This window comes from Bemisia tabaci, chromosome 9 (genome assembly GCF_918797505.1).
Source record: "Bemisia tabaci chromosome 9, PGI_BMITA_v3".
In the NCBI taxonomy this organism is placed as follows: Eukaryota; Metazoa; Arthropoda; class Insecta; order Hemiptera; family Aleyrodidae; genus Bemisia; species Bemisia tabaci.
This window is the reverse complement of record NC_092801.1, coordinates 40,619,969-40,636,575: the sequence shown is the minus strand read 5'-3', so window position 1 is coordinate 40,636,575 and position 16,607 is coordinate 40,619,969. Positions and strand designations below refer to the sequence as shown.

At 39.4% G+C, this 16,607-nt stretch overlaps 2 protein-coding genes across 2 annotated transcripts in view; both read left to right on the top strand.

Annotated features, from left to right (window-relative positions):
• The first annotated feature begins 20 nt into the window (after positions 1 to 20).
• On the top strand, positions 21 to 3,128 carry LOC109042251 (uncharacterized). Its single transcript, XM_019058903.2, has one exon. It carries the CDS (start codon positions 21 to 23, stop codon positions 3,126 to 3,128), a length of 3,108 nt encoding a protein of 1,035 aa, XP_018914448.2.
• A 5,827-nt stretch (positions 3,129 to 8,955) lies between these two features.
• LOC109036846 (uncharacterized) overlaps positions 8,956 to 16,607 on the top strand; it is a 109,868-nt gene continuing 102,216 nt past the window's right edge. The window contains exons 1-2 of the mRNA XM_019051242.2: positions 8,956 to 11,468; positions 16,368 to 16,535. Of these exons, the coding sequence (XP_018906787.2) occupies positions 11,370 to 11,468; positions 16,368 to 16,535 (267 nt within the window). The 5' untranslated portion in view covers positions 8,956 to 11,369. The remainder of the gene's footprint in view (positions 11,469 to 16,367; positions 16,536 to 16,607) is intronic.

Genomic DNA, 16,607 nt, shown 5'->3' with positions numbered 1-16,607 from the left:
GAGCTCCGTATTTGAGAATAATGCTCATTAATGGTGTTGATATTAAGTGCGAAATTGATTGCGGATCCCCATATTCAATCATATCAATGCTAGAGTTTCAACAGAAATTTCCTAAATTAGTAATTTCACCCTCCTCTGTTCAACTTTATGGTGTTGATAACTATGGCTTGAATACAGTCGGCCAAGTGATGGTGAAAGTTCGATACAAGGGTAATGATTTTAATTTACGTTTAATTATAGTTAAGTTCTCTAAACCTGCCACAATGCTCTTGGGAAGAGAATGGTTAAACATCCTTGAACCACAGTTAAAAGATACTATTCTCAATGACACACCTCCTAATGAAGTTAAACAAATCAGCAATTCTAATTTTGTAGAAATATATCGTCATAAGTTTCCCTGGGTTTTCAATGCAGATAAGTCTGAAGCAATACAAGGCTTTCAGGCTAGACTGGTTCTTATGCCTAACGCTACCCCTATATTTCATAAATATTATGAGTTACCCTACAGTCTCTGCGAAAAAGTCGAAGCTAAGCTGGCTGAAATGGTGAAAAACAAAAGATTAGAACCAGTAAACCATTCGAACTGGGCATCACCAATTTGGCCTATTGTCAAAAAGAATAACGAAATTAGGATTGTAACAGACTTCCGGAGAACGATTAACCCTCAGCTTCAAATGGATCACTATCCTTTACCTAAACTTGAAGACATTTGGGCCACCCTTTCAAATTGTTCCTATTTTACCAAAATAGATTTAACTGAAGCTTATCTTCAGCTAAGAGTTGCTCCGGAGAGTCAAGAGCTTTTAACCGTTAACACTCCCTGGGGTTTATTTCGATTTAATCGCTTGCAATATGGCGTTAAGGTGGGACCGCCGGTTTTCCAAAGCGTTATGGACACTCTTTTGGCTCGCATGAAACGCGTAGCTAAATTCTTGGATGACATTGTCGTAGGGGGAGAAAATTATGATGAATGTTTAAAAATTACGCTGGAAGTTTTGGACCGTTTAAATGTGCATCACGTTCAAGTTGGCCTTCCAAAGTGTCTTTGGTTAGTTACTGAAATAGAGTTATTAGGTTATAGAATAAATAAAACAGGAATTCACCCCACTGATGAGAAAATTGAAGCAATAATTCATGCCAAAGTACCTACTAATGTTTCTGAACTAAGATCTTATTTAGGTCTTGTTAACTTTTATGCTAGGTTCTTGCCAAATTTAAGTACTCATCTTAGGCCACTTAATCAACTGTTAACAAAAAACCAAAAATTTGAGTGGACAACTGAATGTCAATCCGCTTTAGATTTCATTAAGGCTAAATTGTGTGATAAACCTGTATTAGAAATTTATGATCCTCAAAAACCTATGGTAGTCTGCTCTGATGCGTCACCATTTGGTGTCGGTTCAGTCTTGTGTCACGTTGTCAATAATCTAGAAAAACCTGTCATGTACGCTTCAGCCTCCCTGTCACCCGCACAAAAACGCTACTCACAACTTGATCGAGAAGCACTAGGCGTAGTTTATAGTGTTAAGAAGTTTCACAAATATCTGTATGGAAAACATTTTACATTAGTCACCGATAATCACCCGTTGAAAACTTTATTGTGTAAAGGAATACCTGTCATTGCGTCCCCTAGAATTCAAAGATGGTCAGTCACACTAAGTGCATATAATTTCACAGTAGAACATAGAAAGGCAACCTTATTAGCCGCCCCTGATGCTCTTTCTAGATTGCCACTGGAACAAGAGCAAGTAAAAGTCATCAATTCTTACATTGAAATCATGCCTGATTTACCTGTTACAAGCTCTGTTGTAGCCACAGCAACTCAGGAAGATCCCCTTCTAAGCCAAGTGCATAATTTTGTGTTGATTGGTTGGCCTAACTCTATTGAAGATAAAAATCTTGTACCATTCTTCAAAATTAAGGAATTTTTGTCCTTAGAGGAAGAAGTCATTTTGTTTGGTGATCGCGCTGTCATCCCCAGTAAATTACAGAAAATCGTTTTAAATTTACTTCACAAATCGCATCCAGGAATAGTTAGGATGAAGTTATTGGCAAGGCAAAATGTTTGGTGGCCAAGCCTAAACTCAGATATAGAAAGCATTAGTAAATCTTGTGAAGCATGCCAATCACTAAATTTTAAACCTTTGTCTTGTGAATCTGTGTCCTGGCCCGTCACAAGTTCTCCTTGGGAGAGAGTCCATGTGGATCATTTTTATTTCGATAATAATACATTCTTTCTCTTAGTTGATACTTATTCAAATTGGTTAGATGTCTGCCAAGTTAAGTCTACTTCTGCTGAAAGTGTTATAGCTAAGTTAAGTTCACACATTTGTACCTTTGGGCTTCTCAAAGAAATAGTAAGTGATAATGGCCCGCCGTTTGATTCGGCAGAATTTTTAGACTTCTGTACAGCCAACAATATTTTGGTGTCGAAATCGCCACCGTATCATCCGAAAAGCAATGGTACTGCAGAGAGAGCAGTACGTACCATCAAAAGTGCTTTAAAGAAAGGTATTATGGACGCTAAAAATGTTGAAAAATCATACTCCTTAACAAATATTTTATCAGAATTTTTGCTTCACTACCGAAACACTCCAACCACAGTAAAAGGAAAAACCCCAGCTGAATTAATTTTTAACTATAAACCTCAAATTCCGCTCTCGTTATGTAAACCACAAGGACAAACATTTAGAAAATTAGTTAAGTTGGAACCTGATTGCAAAGTCTTAGTAAAATTTAGCAAAAACCATGAAACAAAAATAGGTAAAATAATTAGAAATGTAAGCCCAACAACCTATTTAGTAAATTTAGATGGTAACACTAAATTAGTACATGTAAATCAGTTAAAAGTAACTTCTTTGTCAATGGATTCGCTTCAGAATAAGGCACCAGTTCTTGAGTCATCTAAACTTGAAAATTCTTGGGTGAACAAGGAGAGTTGTCGCCGGTATGTGGTGACTAGTCCTTTGCGTCATCTGCAGCCAAATTTGGCATCATCCAAAATCAGTGCCCCAAAGCAGTCTTGTCAAAACAGACCGGTTACATCTGTTCCCAGTTCAACAACCTTGCACCCAGAAGTGCGACGTTCTGGCAGAATCCGGAAACAGCGTGACCGCTTAGATCTTTAATTGTCAGAATTTGTTAATTCCTCGAAATTCTCTTGTTGACCTTACATTTAAAACAATTGTCAAAAATTTATAAATTCCTTGAAATTCTATTTGTTAACTACATTTAAAATAATTGTCAAAATTTGTAAATTCTTGAAATTCTCTTGTTGACTAAACATGTAAAATTTTTTTTTTCTACCCTAGCGGGGAGAGGATGTCGTGAATGTAGATTTGGCTACACTGTACATAGCATCCGCCATCTTGTCGTTGTCTCTCGTCTACCGTACTGTTCACCGACCCTGTTTGTCCCTTGTCAACCGTTACCGTGTTTCCTCCCTTTGAATAAAGAATTTTGTCGTGTCCTCCAACTTCGGTGTTATTTGTGGCGTCCGCCGAATAGCCCTGTCACCCACCCGACTCTAAACATAACATTTTGAAGTCGCAAATGCATAGCTAAAATGCGCTCCATCCGGGAGTGGATTCAGCAAATGGGTGGTTTTTATAGGAAGATTAAAAATCAACAAATAGTAAGGAACAAAACAAATGAATATGAACCATATAATGGACCGTAGGTTGATTTAAAGGAGGGGTTGCGATTTGGGCCGAAATCGGCCCCTCCACGGAATTTAGAAATTTTTGGATGCACGGCAGTTGACGATGCATATTTGACAGAAATTATTGAGTTTTGCCGATACTCATGTTTTTTGGCTGCAAAATAGGAGCCTAAACATGGCTCCGAAGGCGAGAGAAGCTGAAATTTCGCGTTTTTCGCGGTTCCACCTCAGATTTCGACCTGGGCCCAAAGGCGACGGGTGACGCGTTTCGGATATGGTGTCAATCACACGTAGACTTGTAACATATGTAACATACTTGAATATTATCAACCGTCGCCTCTGGGCCCAATTTCAAAATCGAACTTTTCCAACTTTCTAGCCCGAAATAGCTGAAAATCCATGTTTTTCGCGGTTCTACCTCAGATTTCGACCTGGGCCCAAAGGCGAAGGGTGAGGAACTTCGAATATGCTGTCAAGGACACCTAGACACGTAACATACTTGAATCTGATCAACCGTTGCCTCTGGGCCCAACTTCAAAATCGAACTTTTCCAACTTTTTAGCTTCCAACTTTTTCACTGTTTCTGTCAGGCGTTTTCCGCGAATAGCGCCAAGCAGTGGACTCGAGGAGCTTTTCCGACCGGCAAATCGCACTCAGCGGGCCATTTGCAAGCGAACATGCTTGTTTATAGCTTGGCAAACATTCGATTTTGACCCTTAAAATTTAGTCCATGTAACCCCTGTCAATTTTTCTTGATTCTCGTCCAGAGAAAAAATTCCGAGATTTCAGTCGGATCCTACGTAGATGAAAGCGCTGGTTTGATTGCGCACAATTTCGCGGTTGGGCGGGACTTCCTGAGCCGAAGAACAGCGTAGAACTGGTCTGAAACGAGTGTTTCTGGCCAGTTTTTCACTGTTTCTGCCAGGGGTTTTCCGCGGATACCGCTAAGCAGCGGACTCTAGGAGCTTTTCCGACCGGAAAATCGCACTCAGCGGGTCATTTGCAAGCGAACATGCTTGTTTTTAGCTGGGCAAACATTCGATTTTGACCCTTAAAATTTAGTTCATGTAACCCCTGTCAATTTTTCTTGATTCTCGTCCAGAGAAAAAATTCCGAGATTTCAGTCGGATCCTACGTAGATGAAAGCGCTGGATTGATTGCGCACAATCTCGCGGTTGGGCGGGGCTTCCTGAGCCGAGGAACAGCGAAAAACTGGTCTGAAACGAGTGTTTTCTGGCCCGTTTTTGCCAGGCGTTTTTCGCAGATAGAGTCAAGCAGCGGACTCGAGGAGCTTTTCCGACCAGAAAATCGCACTCAGCGGGTCATTTTCAAGCGAACATGCTTGGTTTCGGCTCGTTTGGCGAACTTTCGATTTTGACCCCTAAAAAGATGCACTGAAAAAAATCGTTGGGATATATCAAACCAATAAGTTGTGTTGAGCTATGTTGTGTTGATTGAAGTATACGAGTTGCATTAAATTGACACTACGAAGTTGGGTCAGGAGGCTTTGTGTTGGCGCAACACAATATTGTGTCATTTCAACCCAATTTTTCTTGAGTCAACACGGCTACTGTTGGCATGAATGAACACAATTTTTTGTAATGAGAGAACACAACTGATTGTCTCGAATTGAGAAAACGATTTTCTCGTATCAAGAAATCTTCATTGTGATACAATAACACAATAAAGTTTCTCAAATTGAGAGAACAATTAATTTGAATCAAGAAATCGTAGCTTTAACTTGATACAATGCCGTGTAGATCTTGGAGCAAACGAGGTGCCTTATAGCCAAAAGTTACTTTGGAGCCGAATAAATTCTACATACCACCAATACTATTTTATTCAAATATTTTGACATATTTTATTTTCTTTATATTTATCTCAATCTACTTTATTTTATTTTGTTTCTTTATACTAGTTACCATATATTTATTCATTTTTTGTTTTATTTCATTTTATTTATTTTTTATAAATTTATTTTTCTTAATTTTACTTCTTCCTTTGAAACTGCATAGAAATTTCCGAGAATATCATTGCTTTCAAACATGGAATTGGCGCTGAGGACGCTTATGAACGCTTAGTTACCCCACCATGTAAAGAGAGCTTCCGGAACTCCACTGCAGCGGCACTTGGGCGATCGCGGGGTTAAGTAACATCGGGCGTAGTTAGTACTTAGATGGGAGACCGTTTGGGAACGACCGTGATGCGGATAATTGTATAGAGATTTAATATCGCTCACGTGACGATAGGATGCCTCGGCACCAAATCCATTTAAGTTCCGTATTTAATCCTGTAACTTTTCACCTTTGCTTCAAGCTTTTTTTTTTTCCAATGTAGGTTGTGTTGATTTAACACAACTACTTTCTTTGACTTGACCCAACTCAGAGTGTTAAGTGGTGACAACCTGTCTACTTGATCTGACACAACTATTTTCTTGATTTAACACTACGTTGTGTTCTGTAAAAATGGCCAATCCAACAGTTGTGCCAACCCAACACAACTCTGTGTTGATTTGACACCCCCCTTTTTTCGGTGTGGGGTTGCGATTTGGGTCGAAATCGATCCTCCACGGAATTGAGAAATTTTTGGATATACGGCAGTTGACAGTGCATATTTGACAATAAATGATCGAATTTTGCCGATACTAACGTTTTTTGGCTGCGAAACAGGGGCCTAAACATGGCTCCGAAGGCGAAAATAGCTGAAATTTCGCGTTTTTTGCGGTTCCACCTCAGATTTCGACCTGGGCCAGAAGGCGACGGGTGATGAGCTTCGAATATGGTGTCAAGGACACCTAGACACGTAACATACTTGAATATGATCAACCGTCGCCTTGGGGCCCATGTCGAAATCTGAGGTAGAACCGCGAAAAACATGGATATTCAGCTATTTCGGGCTAAAAAGTTGGAAAAGTTCGATTTTGAAGTTGGGCCCAGAGGCGACGGTTGGTCATATTCAAGTGTGTTACGTGTCTAGGTGTCCTTAACACCATATTCAATGCTCATCACCCGTCGCCTTCTGGCCAAGGTCGAAATCTGAGGTGGAACCGCGAAAAACGCGAAATTTCAGCTATTTTCGCCTTCGGAGCCATGTTTAGGCCCCTGTTTCGCAGCCAAAAAACGTTAGTATCGGCAAAATTCGATCCTTTCTGTCAAATATGCACCGTCAATTGCCGTATATCCAAAAATTTCTCAATTCCGTGGAGGGGCCGATTTCGACCCAAATCGCAACCCCTCCTTTCTGACCGAACTGTTTTGTAACGCTTCCGTCAAATATAACACAAATTTTTTGAGTTGCATTAGCTCGTAAAATCAGTCATTCTATTGATTTTGTGCTCCAAGTTCTTGCGAAACTACAAACCTGATATCGAAACTTGGCTGTTTTGAAAACGCCTTCAAATGCGGCGTGATACCTCCCGCATTCGGGAGAGTTCAAATAGTTGTATCATTGCGCCTTAGAAATGCGACGGCAGATTACAATTGAAATAGCCTTCATACACGCTAGTCTTGTCGATTTCCTTTGACATTTTAGTAGTCGTGAATGCATAGCTAAAATGCGCTCCAGCCAGAAGTGTATTCAGCAAATGAGTAGTTTTTATAGGAGGATTGAAAACAAACAAATGGTAGGAAATAAAACATAATAATAAGAACTTTGCAAAACGATAATCCGGGTATCGGAACTTGGCTGTTTTGAAAACGCCTTCAAATGCGGCGTGATACCTCACGCATTCCGGAGAGTTCAAATAGTTGTATCATTGCGCCGTAAGAATGTGACGGAAGATTACAATTGAGGACACCGCACCAAGAACAGCCTATAGGCGTATAGGTCGTTATTACGCCCATCTGCTTTTCGGATTCTACGTACCCTGGACTATGCTGTGGTAGCGATAGAATATAGATAGGTAACGGCTCGAGGTCGAAAAACCTTTTTTTTTCCGAGTTAAGTCAGGCCTCTGGATCGATGGGTGCAAGAACGACCTATAAACGGGCCTATAAGGTGCTAGTTACCCCTTCCTTTACTCACTATCGATATTCTTTCATTTTGCGTTAATCATAAGTGATTAAAATGATTTATACTTCATATTGCCACCAAAATGACTGTTGGGCGTAATAATGGCCTATAAACCGCTTTTTTAAATTAAATATATGAGAGTATAAACCCAAAATGTATCGCAAAATCTACCCGGCATCCTTCAATAGAAGGGTTAGGTCACCCAAAAACACCAAAACAGGGTACCTGCATAGAAAAGTCTGCGCAGTACATCAAAAACAAAACTTTAAATGCGTTTTTCTCAAAACGCGGTTTCCAGTTATAGGCTGTTCTTGGTGCGGTGTCTTCAATTACGTAGTAAAAATATTGACTGAGTGTAGTGTATGTTGCCTAGCTCCTATTTGAAGGGGCCCCATTTATTGGAACTTATTGCAATACAATTGAAATAAGTTGTAATTTTTCATTGCATTGCATATTGCCTATCTTTCTGACACATGACGCTCATTTTGTTGATTGTTTAAAATCGGCATGAATCGAGTAAATTATGTAAAAATATTGCAATTTGATGGTAAAAAATTTACAATTGCATTGAAATCAATTGGTAATTTAATTTCAATGTTTTCGTTGCACTGTGCTACTTGGATGCCCCAGGCATATCATGTCGGGATGCAGCGTTCTGTTGAAAAATCTTCATCATCCATTTCTTGTAAATGTCATATATAGTTCCCAGACCAGCAATAATTTGTATTTTGTCCTGGACATCGTCAATAGAGGAGAGGCGGCTACTTTTATCATACTCCTCTAAAGTTAATCAATAATTTCATTTGATTTCTTGATCTGCTGTCACCAATTGAAAAGAGGAGCAAACCTCTTATGCCCCCCCCCCCCCCCCCCGCTCCTCATCCCTTTTTATAAGAGTATGCACTAAACAGTTTTTTTGGCCTTTTAGCATGCATGAATGTATACTGACGTACCTAATGTAATATCTTCGTCCATGCTTTTAGCCACTCAATTTTTAAGATCTGTTCTCTCTCTCTTTTTCTTTAAGAGAGGGTTTTTGTGAATTGCTTTCATAATAAATGAACAAGATCTAACCGGGAACAAGTTAACTTTTGAACCGTTGGAGGTAAAAAAACGAAACTTAGGAAATGTTTCTTAAATTACTAATGGCAAATGGTGGAAGTGGGTGATTGCAATGGACAAAAGAGGTAAATATTAGACTACCCAACGGCAACCCACTAGAGACCCTATTACCCTCTATCAGGGTTGCAATTTTCCATGAAAAATAATACATAGCAATTTCATGATATTTCAGAAAGATATGACAAATATTTCTCGAAATTAAATGCAAAATTAAATGAGAGGCAACTGGTTTTTGCCTTTTGGTGTTTTTAGTGCGTGTTGCATACCCGGCCCCTGAAAATGTGTTTCATATTTTTCACAACTTTGTGAAATTTCATGAAATATTTCACTGGAATTTTCCATAGTTCATATTTTTCATTTCACCCGTTCAACCCTGCTCTACACTGTCGTGCTCAGGAAAAACGCCGTATGAACACTCGAGAGTTGCCAAATTTCACCACATGAAACATGTATTTTTGAGAGGAGTTTAGCATATTTTTCCTTGAAATTTTCAGATATTTTATATTAAATACAAAACAAAACTGCCTGGAAAAATTAAAGAAAATTATTCACAATTTTCCCAGTAAATTCATTTTTCATTCAAGGAGATATGGCAACGTCTGGAGGCTCATACGGCGTTTTTCCTCAGCACGGCAGTGCAGTTGTATCATTCCCCTTGGCCCATGACGACTTCCCGTTTCAGCCAATAGTAATTATTCCAGTTTCCTTTCAACTATCGCTTTGTCTACCGATTTATTTCAACAATCAGCCGGCGGAGCTACTTTTGGTGAAGTTATTGTATGGGCCGCGGACGGATGATTGGTAACTATAAACAAGTTGCTATTGATCCGCGGGCGACGACCGTTTGCTGTCTTGCAAACGCATTCGTGATTGCATCCTCCAGGGTCGTCTTAAGAATCCGTCAAAAAATTGTAATTAAAATCCCTCGAAAAATTACATGTGCTCGCTTCACTATGCCACGCGGATTATTTTCAATATGCAGCGTTGCCGATGGCTACCCGAAATATCCAAGTCTCGGTGGATTTTAAATTATTCGCGAGTGAACAACGAAGCAGGGAATAAGACACCTGCACTGCCGTGATAGCGAATAGAGCAGTTAGTGTCAAATTTTCGAAATCGAGTTTCCTTCGATATTTGTCTAATCTCTTCTGGGTGAATTCACTGAAATAGCTAAAACAGCAACATTCATCTTGATTGTATCAAAACAGAAAGCCGTAAGTGCGCAAAAATGGCGTAGTTTCAGGCAAAACAGCCGTAAGTGACATTATTCTTCCAGAGAACCAATGAAAACAGTGCTTTCGAGTACAGTGCCGCCTTCCTCTGCCAATTTCTCACCTGAAAATGTGTCTGTTAGGTGTACGAAACGCAACCATGAAAAATACGCAGAGGATGGCACTTACGGCTGATGTCTTGCTTAACAATATAGCCTTACATGAAAATGAGTAATTCCATTTTTCCGTAATTGAAATAAAATCGGTCGATTTTCAATCATCCCAATGATTTCTAGTAGTCCTTCAGACGATTAGTGAAAATTTGACCAAGAATGGAGGCTTGTTTAAAAAAAAAAAAGAAAAATTCCCTGTCAGAAGTTTCTGATTGTGAGCCAGTTTTCTCAAAACTTCATGTTTGCACTTACTGCTCTCTTCGCTTGGGCAGTAAAAATCATGTTTCCTCGTCAAACTTTTACGTAGATCACGTTGAATCCATCGATAACTTCCATTTAACCTGATGTAAAAAATTAACGTTCGTACCTAAGTTAATAGTAGAAAATTCAAACTTCCTGCTTGTCAAAAAACCGTACTCAAAAGTGCCAAACCAACCATTGAAAAACGACACCTTTACCTACGTTTGCTAAACCATGTTTGATTCGCCTCTCTGCTTAACGCGGTCCAATTACTGTAAGATTAGAAGCGTGGAGCTGGTCAGCAAAAAAAAAAAGCAAGGGAGGAAATTAGGCAACGAGGAATAAAGAAAGGCGCACCCTGCTAAAAATGATGAGTAGCATCAGAATTCGCCGACTCAGATGAGTAGAATTTCCTACTTAGGTGAGTAGAAATCCTACTCATATCAAAAGAATATTCTACTCATAAGAGTATAGAAAAGTTCAACTCGTAGGTATGAATTCAATTTTTTTCATTTTTCAGAAGTGGTGTTTTGACCAGGAGACACCGACCGAATATGTAACTTTGAAAAATAAGAACAATTTGCTCTTGTAATTTTTTTGGTGCGGTGACTAGTTTCCGAGATATCGGACACGGTAGATTCAACGCTGAACTCGTGTGAGTTTAAATCTCTAGTCGTATGAGTCGGCGAAAAGTGAATAGAGAAATTCTGCTCATATGTGTTAAATCCTATTTATTTAAGTTGAAATTCTATTCATATGAGTTGAAATTCTATTCATATGAATTGAAATTCTATTCATCTGACTTCGATTTTCTACTCATTTGTACTCACCATTTTTAGCAGGGCATTCCGATTGAATGATACTAAAACGCTCTCTACGTGGGATAGGAAATTTCCCGATGTGACACCGCCGTGAAAAATTGACGAGACGGTTTACTGAAGTTACCGGAGAATGTTGAGCTTAAGGCATAACGTGAAAGCGACGGTCTCGGCTCCCTCGCTAACCTCGCTCTTCGACGTCGTCGTCGCCAAATTGAAGAGTATGAATCAGGTACCAATAATTATCACGCATTTTCTTTTCTTTCTTCTAAGCACACAGAGAAGAAAAATCAGGGAGGTTTCCCCCGAGAAAACCCGCCCACCCTAGTAACAGAGGTTGCATATATCGACTTGCAACAAAATCGTTTGATTCTTGCAACTGATAGATTGATGTGCAGATTGCCTACTCTCTCCCCCGAAGGAGCTATCATTGTCGCAACTAGTTGCAATTGGATGTATTTCTATCAAACGGAACTATGTGCATTAAGACGTGAGCCCTGAGACCCTTAAGAATATGTGCATAACATGGCTCACTTCATGATGCACATGGTTCCGTTTGATAGAAATACGTCCAATTAAGTTGAAACATGTTTCAACTTCAAAGTATTGCTGGTTGCCTATTTTCAGATTTTAAACAACTTTGGTGCAGCAATTTTGCAATCTCAGCAGTTTGCAACTTTGTCTTCCGATCAGATGGCCGAAAATCGGGACTTATCGACCAAAAGTTGATCGAAAGTTGCAACTAATACCAACATTGTTTCAACTTGTTGCAACTTTTACATCGAAAAATGCTACTTAGGCAGGCGGGGTGGCGGGGGTTTGTGGAAAAAGAATAAGAAAATAAAAATTCACCTTGCAGAAATAGCTGCAGGAATCGCTGCAAAATGCGCTTCAATATCTAAATCAGCTAACATCGACGGCGAAACTCCCAAACCACGTATCTCGCTTTGCGATGTTCCAAACTTCCTGCCGTCCTCCATTTTTCAGATAAAAAAACTTCCGCGATCCTTCTTCTCCGTGCGAAGAAAATTCTGAGTAAACTTAGAGTGATGATGCCTGCTTTTTCGGATCACATTCTGCAATGAGGAACCATTATTTAGGATTTATAGCTTATTTTAGAAACAACATATAAGCCATTGGTTCCCCTCTGCAGGAAGGTGCTTTTATGGAAGAGCCAGAGATAGTGGTTCTTTATAACAAAAATGTAATCCACTTGTGCTCCTTCAAAAAAATAAAATGTTAGCGTAGATTATGCCGATAGCGTAGAAATGTTAGACACCGCAAAAAAAGATACGTGGTCTGGGAGCCCGAATTCGCCATTAAAGTACCTGCAAACATGAGTGAAAATCGGAGACTTCGCCCCCCCCCCCCATCCCCCCTTTTTTAAAAACGGATCGTAATCTCAGTCCGAAATTTCAATACGTGAGTCATCTGAGGATGAGAAGAAGCCCGCCACGGATCTCAATTGCGAGGGCCAAAAAAAAGTGTCTCTTTTTTTGACGGTTCTTTCAGGGATTAAGGCCCAGTTCTGTTTTTGCAGATTCACTCGTCAGCTCGGTGACAATTTTCCAAGCGTTTCCTTCCAAGCTACAAGATTTGCCTGCGATTAAGAAGATAGGCAAGAGCGGGTGCTCAAGAGCTGCAATGACGGCGAAACTGCAAAAACGCGGATCTGGGTTGCGGTGTTTCGAAATCTCCGCTACTGTTTTAATTTTTAAAAAGGGACCGAACCGACATCCGACCTGAAGTTTTTACAGAATATTCCTCGTGAAGAGAAGAATTACTGAAATATTAAAAAAAATAATGTCTAGTAGCTTCCCATGTGGAAAATAAAGTATGGCAGGAAGTCTGCGAGGCAAACCGAGATAGGTACACATTGCTGCAGTTTCACCGTCAAATAGTTGAATTTACTCGTTCTGGTCTTACATAGACGTCTAACAAAATGTTGAGGTGAGGCTCAACAATTGAGGGGCTTGGAGGACAAGGCGCAAAAAAGTAGTTTTTAAAAAAATTGAGATGCTAATGATTTCAAGTTAAACTAGTCTTAATGCATCTTCTGCGAAAAAGTCGCTCCCAAATTCGATCCAGTTTTTAAGCATCAAAAAGTCAGTTTGAACTTTCTTTTCGCCATAAGGACCCAAAAACTTCGAACACGTATTTCTCGAAATAGCAAAAACTGCACCTATGCGCCTTGTCTTCCAAGCCCCTTAATTCTACAACTATTCCCGCGGGTAGATGATCATTAAAAAAACATTTCTTCCACATTTTGAGTGATCATTTTCATTGCAATGCCGATCATTGAAGGATATTGGGAACATGGGAACACCGAACACTTGTCTGCCGCAAACGCAGCTTCTTGATTATCCTTCAATTCATGAGATAGGCAACAATGAGTGCTCAGGAGCTGCAATAGTTGTATTTTGACGGTGGAGCTCCGAAACAATGTTCCTTGCTTTGAGACGTGGCAGATAATTGAGTTCCTGTCATACTTATTGTTTTATGGGTAGTTTCACGATAACTGGAATAGTTTTTTCGCTGTGACAGACAACACATTTTTCGGTCATATTTTTAGAAGTAATGATAATCACTCGAATTTTTTTGCATTAATCTACATAGGGTTACGTGTTATAATGCTTTTCCAAGATTTACCGCTCTACTTCTCAATTTTAATATATAAATGGCCGAAAATGTGCTGTCTGTTACGCGGTAAAAAATCAGTGAAACAACCAGCACATTTCCGGCCATTTATATATTAAAATTGAGAAGTAGAGCGATAAATCTTTGAAAAGCGTTATAACACGTAACCCTGTGTAGATTAATGCGAAAAAATCCGAGTTATTATCATTACTACTAAAAATATGACCGAAAAATGTATTGTCTGTTACGGCGACAAAACTATTTCAGTTATCGTGAAACCACCCTTAAATAGAAAACTTATCAATATCAATTCTTCAGGATTTCGGGAGCTTTCCTTCTCTGTACGAGGAAAATTCCGTGAAAACTTCAAGGGATGATGTTGATTTCATCTCATTCAAAAAATAAAATGGGAGGGGAGAATTTACGAGATCTCTCAACACCGAAAGCTAACTTGAAAACCACATCTGCTGTTCTGCCGTGCTATGGAGGAACGCCGTATGAGCCTTCAGGCGTTGCCATATTTCCATCAATTAAACCTAATTTTTCTTGGAAAATGTTGCATATTTGTTTTCAAATTTTTCAGACAATTTTGTTAGCTGTTTAATCTAAAATATCTCAAAATGTCAAGCAAAAAAATGCATAACTTTCCTTAAAAAGACACGCTTTGTCGGGGAAAATTTGATAACTTTCGAATGTTCATACAGCGTTCTTCCTTAGCACGGCAGTGTTGCGGCACGGCTTCATCTGCCATTGGAACTGGTATGCTATTGAAAACTCCTCGTTTTTTTAAGGTATTGAAGGGCATGGTCTGGGATGCACAAATATGTTAGAATTTTTTACATAGCCTCCCTTGGGTAACAGGCCGTAGGTCATATAAAGAAGTTTTTTTTTAAAATATAATTTTCATAAACGATTTTCAGCTGAACTTTTCCTCGGATAAACAGTTAATGACAGTCATTAGATAAACGATCATTAAAAAAACCTTTCTTTTTATGTATAATTTTTTGCAGGTAGCTTAGATTATAAAAGATCTTGGCACACTCATACAGGCAGGAGCCAGACCCTGCAGCAGAAACTTTAAGCAATCATCGGAGACAAATTATTCCTCCAGAATGTTCTTGCTACTATTTAAGTGGTCACAAAAAGGGCTTTAACTTGGTCAGTTTTTTGCTCATCTGAATACAATACCCATCCTCCTGTCGACTAAAAATATCTGATTTTTAGACCGATAGACAATTTGCGATAGGTTATGAATCAGGCGCAAATTATTATTCTAACTGCAAGAAATTGCACACCTGAGGGCAGAGATTCTAACGACCTGCCTTAATTAAAAAGTTTTTTTTTTTTTTTTTTTTTTTTTTTTTTTGTGTATGTTATTTTAGGCTTTATATCCGGGGTAATTAAAAAGTTATAAGCAGAAACTGTTATCTGAGAAACCCCTGACTCCTCCTTCCCCTAGGGCTCCAGCAGGCTGATTATTGAAATTGATAAAAAAGTGATAGACAAAGGAGACTTAGGGAGTACGGAGCAATCCTATTGGTTGAAACGGGTGCTTGCCATAAACTAAAAGGAAAATGATGGACTAACTGTAGTGCCTCATGGGTTGCCGTTGGTCTATTACCAACCTCCTTTGTCCATTGCAACCACCCGCTTTCACCTATTGGATCCCTCCATTTTCAGTCTATCTTTAATGTCTAAAACTTTGTCTATCAATTTCAATAATCAGCCCACAGATAAAAAAATCGACCATAATTTGGCTTCTCACACCATATCGTTCAATCCTGAAGAAATAAGGAGTTCTCCTTATTTCTTGGGGGCTCAGTTCCGATAGTAGACAGTGGCGTAACTAAAAATCTTCGCGCGCCCTTTCCTGTCAGAAGTTTTGAACGGCGAACCCCCCCCCTTCCCCTGCCCGTCTAGTCATTCAGATCTAAATAAATGGGAGAAAATCAAGGTATCGGTATGAGAATAGAAAGAAAACTGAAGAGGAAATTCACGTCCCAAAAAAGTATGAAAAAACGTGAAACTTACATGAAATGTTTGCAAGATCAAAATTCGTTCAATATCAGTTGACATGTCTAAGATCAAGTTGCAAATTACACTTCATTGCTTTCCTCTTTCTTCATCTTTTCTGCCTCTCTCTCACCCTCTCTTCCTTCTTTCCTTTCTTTTTATCCTTCTTTTCCCAAAATTTTGCGCCCCCCCCCCCCCCCCCCCGCCCCGGCGGTGGCGGCAGGTATGGTAGTTACGCCACTGGGTGGATGGTACAACCTCTGTTCCGTAAATCTTTTTGAACACATTAGATTTCACAGGAAATTCAAAAAAAAAAGTGTTGGAGAGAATTTTTCTTATGAGTTGAAACAAAAGCAGAAACTTGCAACGTTACAATTCGAGATGAGTTATTTTTTAAATTTTAGCCATAAATGTTACTAACAGTGTATTATGTTGGTTTTTCGGAAGCTCATGACTGAGCCGACCAATGATTATGTTGCAGAAGACGTTTTTAACGCGAATTGTGTATGCGGTTCGAGGCGAAATCCGTGCCGACGACTTGATTGACGAGCTGACGAGTGACATCCACTCACTTGGTGAGTTAGGCCCACTTGGACTCGTGACCGGAGTACAGTTGGCTTTCGAACGTCATTCCATTGTCATGATAGAGGTAGGTCCGCATGAATATTCTTGTATGTGAGCATTATCAGGGTGTCTACCAATTTTCAAAAGAAAAATGTCC

Excerpts from the sequence above, each read along its gene's own strand:
- LOC109042251 (XM_019058903.2), top strand. The coding sequence starts at position 21 with ATGCTCATTAATGGTGTTGATATTAAGTGCGAAATTGATTGCGGATCC.